At 48.0% G+C, this 7,533-nt stretch overlaps 1 protein-coding gene across 2 annotated transcripts in view; it reads right to left on the reverse strand.

Annotated features, from left to right (window-relative positions):
* ATG7 (autophagy related 7) overlaps window positions 1-7,533 on the reverse strand; it is a 103,577-nt gene extending 96,044 nt beyond the window's left edge. Inside the window, exons 1-2 of one of the 2 annotated variants that reach the window (XM_070738577.1) lie at window positions 7,187-7,533; window positions 5,555-5,609 (exon numbers count right to left, since the gene is read on the reverse strand). In XM_070738577.1, coding sequence (XP_070594678.1) covers window positions 5,555-5,609; window positions 7,187-7,367 — 236 coding nt within the window. In that variant the 5' untranslated portion in view covers window positions 7,368-7,533. The remainder of the gene's footprint in view (window positions 1-5,554; window positions 5,610-7,186) is intronic. The other variant, XM_070738576.1, reaches the window with a different exon arrangement.

The raw sequence follows: 7,533 nt of genomic DNA on the forward strand, positions 1-7,533 counted from the left end.
TGCGTGCCCTCCCTCGTGAGTCGGACCCTGAACTACTTGAGTCAGGTCCACGGCTGTCATGGTGGCCATGAACTCCTGTGCCAACCCAGAGGTTTCGCCGAGTGACGGCAGATTGAAGTCCCCCAAGACAATAAGTCTGGGGAACTCTACCGCCAACCCGGCTACCTCCTCGAGTAGCACAGGCAGGGCTTTTGACACGCAGCTGGGAGGCAGGTACGTGAGGAATAAGCCCACCTGAACTCCTAAGTCCAACTTCATCAAGAGAGACTCGCAACCCGCTATTTCCGGAGCAATGAGTCTACGCAGGCAAAGGCTCTCCCTGGCTACAATAGCCACTCCTCCCCCCCTCCCCTGGGGTCGCGGTTGATGCCATATCTGAAACCCGGCTGGGCAAATTTCAGAGAGAGGAACACCTCCCTCCGGGCCCAGCCAGGTTTCAGTAATACATGCCAGGTCGGCCTCCTCATCCAGGATCAAATCCCGGATGAGGAGAGCTTTATTAACCACCGACCTGGCATTCAACAGCAGCAACCTGAGCCCAGGGCCAGAATTACACTCATCACCAGTACCCAAGGTTGGGCTCACAGAGCCAGAACAGGGGACCGTTATTAAGCAACGGTCCCTCGTTCCCCTGGAACGGCTAACTCTGTGGCCCCCGCCATATCTGCCTCTCCCCAGCAACACTGGAATATTCCGACCCTCTGCCACCCCAGAGATCGGTGCCCCTCCCTCTCCCGTCTCCCGGGCGTCAGGTGGGCCAAATCTATCATTCACACTACTATCAATCAACTCATCCATACTATAACCCCCCCACCCCCACCCACCCAGTCATACCAGTCATTCCATTCATACCCATAAGTATACGTACCCCAGTCACTCATTATATAAAACCCCAATTATGTTAAAAACAATTAAATTGATAGCAATATAAAAATAGCAATTAAAAACAATATTAATATTAAAACACTATTAAAAAACTGAATAAAAATAACAATAAAAATACAGAGAATACAAACATAGGTAATAATGAATAGTTCAATTCGCTTAGGAAATCCGGTCAGCAGCAACTAATAAAGTGCTAAAGTTCTCAAAGTGCCAAGTTTCCCAAAGTGTCAAGTTTTTCAAGTGCCAAGTTTTTCAAAGTGCCAAGTTCCTCAAAAGTGCCAATTTTCTCAAAGTGCCAAGTTCTCAGGGGCAGAGGTTATTCAAAAATCAGGGATCATTCATCATCTCTCTCTCTCCCCCCCTTCCAGGATAGGGAGGGGGGCGTCCATGTCTGTAAAACTCTCCCACCACCAGACCTTGATCTACCAGTCCTCCTCCCTTGGTCTCCTTTCAATCTCCTCTCTCCTATTGCAATGGTCGGTCCTCCGTCCGCCAGGTCTTCTCCAGCGCCGAGCGCACCCACCTCACAGCTGCTCGGCGTCTCGGTCTGCCTGGCTGTCAAGTTCGCTCGCTCCACAGCGGCCGCCATCTTCCGAGCCCCAGCTGATCGAGGCTCCCAGTTCTCAACTCTCCCACAGCAAAACCAAGGAGGGGACGCCACACAGGAACCGGACACCGAGACAAGGAACTTCCAACTCACTAAACATGCACACAGGCGTTCAAACCAATTCAAAATCACCTATATTATTGTTGTTATCACCGTAGTCCAGCGGAGCAGCGGCATCCCTCCTTCATTCCCACTGCTCCGCCGGAACCGGAAAAGGAAAAGAAAAAAACCGCCAGCAGCCCCCTCCGGTCCTCAGCTGAGCAGGAGTCCTTGGGAGACGCCCAGGTCGCAGCGGCTCTCACCCGCCCCCACGCTGAGCGTTTTTAGATGGTCCTCGGCGTTTCTGGCGTCTTGGGAGGTTTTAAATAGCCGCCAGCAGCCCCCTCCGGTCCTCAGCTGAGCAGGAGTCCTTGGGAGACGCCCAGGTCGCAGCGGCTCTCACCCGCCCCCACGCTGAGCGTTTTTAGATGGTCCTCGGCGTTTCTGGCGTCTTGGGAGGTTTTAAATAGCTGCCAGCAGCCCCCTCCGGTCCTCAGCTGGGCAGGAGTCCTTGGGAGACGCCCAGGTCGCAGCGGCTCTCACCCGCCCCCACGCTGAGCGTTTTTAGATGGTCCTCGGCGTTTCTGGCGTCTTGGGAGGTTTTAAATAGCCGCCAGCAGCCCCCTCCGGTCCTCAGCTGGGCAGGAGTCCTTGGGAGACGCCCAGGTCGCAGCGGCTCTCACCCGCCCCCACGCTGAGCGTTTTTAGATGGTCCTCGGCGTTTCTGGCGTCTTGGGAGGTTTTAAATAGCCGCCAGCAGCCCCCTCCGGTCCTCAGCTGGGCAGGGGTCCTTGGGAGACGCCCAGGTCGCAGCGGCTCTCACCCGCCCCCACGCTGAGCGTTTTTAGATGGTCCTCGGCGTTTCTGGCGTCTTGGGAGGTTTTAAATAGCCGCCAGCAGCCCCCTCCGGTCCTCAGCTGGGCAGGAGTCCTTGGGAGACGCCCAGGTCGCAGCGGCTCTCACCCGCCCCCACGCTGAGCGTTTTTAGATGGTCCTCGGCGTTTCTGGCGTCTTGGGAGGTTTTAAATAGCCGCCAGCAGCCCCCTCCGGTCCTCAGCTGAGCAGGAGTCCTTGGGAGACGCCCAGGTCGCAGCGGCTCTCACCCGCCCCCACGCTGAGCGTTTTTAGATGGTCCTCGGCGTTTCTGGCGTCTTGGGAGGTTTTAAATAGCCGCCAGCAGCCCCCTCCGGTCCTCAGCTGGGCAGGAGTCCTTGGGAGACGCCCAGGTCGCAGCGGCTCTCACCCGCCCCCACGCTGAGCGTTTTTTTTTTTTTTTTTTTTTTTATATATATATAAAATCTCAACATCAGTTTCAACAGTTGTATTGTGCCTTTAACAAAAGAAGAAGGGGACTACAGAGAATGAGGTGGCTGGATAGAGTCACTAAACCAGTAGACGTCAGCTTAAATGGACTCCAGAGGATGGTAGAGAACAGGAAGGCCTGGAGGAATGTTGTCCATGGGGCTGTGATAGGTCAGACACAACTTCACAATTAACAACAACAAAAATTGTACCTTTGCATGGACCTTGGCTACAAAAGAAAAGGTGACAGGTATTGGATTGATGGAAAGTGCAAAAATAAAGCCAATTAAGACCCTGAACAGAGTAGCATGCACTGACCACTAATTTTCTGTTTCATACAATGATTACTTCACCCTAAGCAGGCCCGGACGTCTTTTGCAAATAAATAGCAAAGATTTTATCTGTGCAATGAAGCTTAGCCTCTAAAACTCCACATTTGCTACAATAAGAAACCACGGGTTCAGATAAGCCTCATCTGACACTTGGATGACCATGCTATGCTAAAAATTACATCTTGTAGCAAAAATACTGTTCTTCAAACTCCGTTATTTATTCCTTTATTCCGCTTACCAAATGCTTATCTTTCCTTCAGTGAAGCTATTTCTCCTATATTTCTGTTAAGTACCCCTTTCTTCAGTAAGTGGCAGCACCTGGATGCAAAAGCTATGCAGAATTAGGCCTAGCTGGATTCAGAGAACCATGAATCCCAGGGCTTTGGGAAGTTCAAAGCATCTGGAAGAAGACAATGGTCAACACACCATGCTCCTGCCCCAAAAACTGTTGAATTGTATCAATCTAGCCAAGCCAACCTTTCATGTAGTTTATATTTTTCTGTCTGGATCTGTCCCATTTTTCAATCACAAGACTTTTTAATTTTCAATCTTTAGGCTCCTTTTGAGGATTGCACCTTCATACTCTTTTTTTCCTAGTTCCTGAAATCTCCAGGTTCTTTAGTGTTATCAAACTGGCTTTTGGAATCAATCAAATCACTGATTTATTCCCGAAAGTGGTTACACCAACACTCTGCAGTCTGCATTGGTTGCCGATCAGTTTCCGGTCACAATTCAAAGTGTTGGTTATGACCTATAAAGCCCTTCATGGCACCGGACCAAATTATCTCAGGGACCGCCTTCTGCTGCACGAATCCCAGCGACCAGTTAGGTCCCACAGAGTGGGTCTTCTCCGGGTCCCGTCAACTAAACAATGCCGCTTAGCGAGACCCAGGGGAAGAGCGGCCCCGGCCCTCTGGAACCAACTCCCCCCAGAGATCAGAATTGCCCCCACCCTCCTTGCCTTTCGTAAGCTACTTAAAACCCACCTCTGCCGCCAGGCATGGGGGAATTAAGATTCCCTTTCCCCCTAGGCCTTTACAATTTTATGCATGGTATGTTTGTATGTATGTTTGGTTTTTTATATTAAGGGGTTTTTAATCGTTTTGAGTATTGGATTATTATTGTACGCTGTTTTATGATTGCTGTAAGCTGCCCCGAGTCTTCGGAGAGGGGCGGTATATAAATCCAATAAATGAATGAATGAATGAATGAATTATACAGAGACCTATCTCCACCACAAGATCCAAAACAAATTGCTATACGCTACTCATGAGCTGCTGTATAGCAAAGTGAAAGCTTCGTTTAGAGCAGTGCTTCTCAAATAATGATGCCCCCCCCCCCGCGGGACGCGGACCGATGCGGGGTGGGGAGTGGGCACATGACCCCAGGAAACGTGCTTTTTTTTTTACCACAGGGAGTGGTATGCGCATCCTACCTGATACTTCTGTTGATACCTCTGTTGCGTTCCTCAGCGTTGTGGCCAGGGCAGCCTGTTCTAAAAAAAGAACATCTCACAAGTTCCATCAAACTTCTCGAACTTGCAAGACGTTTTCTTTTAGAATGGGCTGCCTTGGACACAACGCCGAGGAACATGATAGAGGTACCAGTACAGGTGTTAGATAGGACACCCATCTCACGCTGGAGCGCAATTTGGGGGTGGCAGGTTGGGCGAGGCGGGCCGTAAGACACGCATCCTATATGGCATTTGTAACTCAGTCGCATTCCTAATGTTGTGTCCATTGACCCTCCCCTGCCTCTGGTTCTCAAGTTGTGGGGGAGCTAAATGTTTACTTCTTCCTAGGGGGTGCATAACACAAAACAATTGAGAAGTATTGCTTTAGAGACATTGCATGTTCAATGTCTCATTAACTGGCATCACTCCAAACACAGGCCCAACCTAATATAGCTGCAGTTCTTCTATCTGCCTCATGGAATGGAATTAACCATCGCAATGATTCTGCCAAGTAGAAATTCTATTTGTCTAAAACAGTGTTTCCCAATCTTGGCAACTTGAAGATATTTGGACTTCAACTCCCAGAATTCCCCAGCCAGCAAATGCTGGCTGGGGAATTCTGGGAGTTGAAGTCCAGATATCTTCAAGTTGTCAAGGTTGGAAAACACTGGTCTAGAACAATAAGTGAAAACAGCTGGTGATTCTTGGTTCATTTAAACAAAGCTTACTCAATATGTGTATTGTGTATATTCATTTCTATATCTCCTCACTAGAATAAAGTAGACATTTGTGGTAGCATCCTGAAGCACCGTCCTCATAGAGTCATGATTCTAATATACAAACCTTGGCTTATAGTCTAATGATTATAATGCCAAGAATCAGCCTCTGTATCCTAATAACTATTTCAAGACTCAAGATAAAGGATTTATTACTTACATATCAAAAGCACTAAATTCAAGGGTTAAACGTGCTGGCATTCCAGGAGGATCTCCTAGTAGAAGGAAGAAAAAATAAACAAACAGTTTATTAAAATAGTAGCAATTATACAATCCAGGACATCTTTATATAATGTTCGGTGAATACAGATTTATGATAATTTGTCATATCCTTGGTCAAGGATTGAATAGCCCAGATGTTATTTCCCCATGTGGTAGTTTCATAACTGTTTCTCCATTTCATAATAAGAAGCATTGAACAATGTGAGAAAAATGTCTGTCTTATTCTGTTTGCATAATATTCTTTTCCTCCATTTATTCCTCCAACCCTTTACGAAACATAGCAACATAACAGAGAACAGAATAATTGGGAGGCCTTTTGTCTTAACTCCTTTTTTGGGGGGGGGAATAGGGGTTAGCATAATGTTTCTGTTTTTTGCATCCTTCTACATCAAGAGACAACAGCAAATTTAAGAAAAAAATTTACTTTCACCATTAAGCTTCCTTCTTGAGCAATCTAGCTCTTCAGCTTGGAGAACCGATTGTGACACAGTCTCTCATATGACCTACTTCATAATATTTATGCTGCAATACTTAACTAAGTGTTGTACCTCATGATTCTTGACAAATGTATATTTTTTCTTTTATGTACACTGAGAGCATATGCACCAAGACAAATTCCTTGTGTGTCCAATCACACTTGGCCAATAAAGAATTCTATTCTATTCTATGCTAATCTTGGAAGATGATGTTCCTAGAGGAGTGTTTCCCAACCTTGGGAACTTAAAGATATCTGGACTTCAACTCCCAGAATTCCCCAGCCAGCATTCGCTGGCCGGGGAATTCTGGGAGTTGAAGTCCAAATATCTTCAAGTTCCCAAGGTTGGGAAACACTGTCCTAGAGGTACCCACTAACTGAATCATGATCTATTTAAATAAACTACTTGGAAGTGTTGAACAGGTAACTTTCTATTAATTCTCTATGTTCTTTAACCTCTGGCCTATTATATTAAGGATAGTCTTTTAGACTGTCCTGGGAACAGAACATCGGGCAATCTTGCCACATTTGGCAAGTGGCAATCTTCTCATCTCCAACCAGTAGTACCCATTCAAGTGAGGGTTGAATGACCAGATCTTTAAGGAAATGTAGAAGCTGCCTCAGTGCTTCTAGGCAAGGATATATCAAGACTTCGGTGGTGCAATGGTTAGAGTGCAGTAGGGCAAGCTACTTGTGCTGATCACTGGCTGCCAGCAGTTTGGCAGATCGAATCTCAGTAGGCTCAAGATTGACTCAGCCTTCCATCCTTCCAAGTAAAATGAGTACCCAAATTGTTGGGGTCAATATGCTGAATCTCTGCAAACCGCTTAGAGAGGGCTGTAAAGCGCCGTGAAGCGGTATACAAGTCTAAATGCTATTGCTATATATCCCGGGCCAATATTCAGTATAGTGGCCACGGGTGAAAGGTTAGCTCGCAGTAAGAAAACCCAACCGGGCTTGTTTACTCAGAGATCAAATTGGTAGGACGTGCCAGCGTTAGGCTTGGCTGAACCTAAAACTGAACTCTTCCCAGTTCACACTGCAGGACGCGCCTCTCGAGCGACAAGAAGGAAAAGTGTCACACGGTCTACTTGCCATTATAGTAATAGCCTCTGATCGGTTTCGGAGACTCGTCCAGTTTGTATTCATTGAGTTTTTTCTGAGTGAGCTCATGCCAGAAACCTGCGTCCAGCGCGCTACTGAAGGGGACAAACTGCAGATTGGGACGCCCGCCCTCCGCGGGGTGTCGCGATTCACCGCCGCCGCCGCTGGCCATCGTTTGTCATCGGGCGCTCTCAGCTGAAAGCCAGGGCCGGGCTGCCTCCGAGTTTTCCCGGAAACCGCCAGTTAGCCCTCCCCCAACTCCGCCCGGGAAGGGGGAAAAAAAAGTATCCCGAGAAATGCGCGTCGGCTCCAGCAGCAATCAGAGCCCCTTCGCGCGG

The sequence above is a fragment of the Erythrolamprus reginae genome, chromosome 2 (assembly GCF_031021105.1).
Source record: "Erythrolamprus reginae isolate rEryReg1 chromosome 2, rEryReg1.hap1, whole genome shotgun sequence".
Classification (NCBI taxonomy): Eukaryota; Metazoa; Chordata; class Lepidosauria; order Squamata; family Dipsadidae; genus Erythrolamprus; species Erythrolamprus reginae.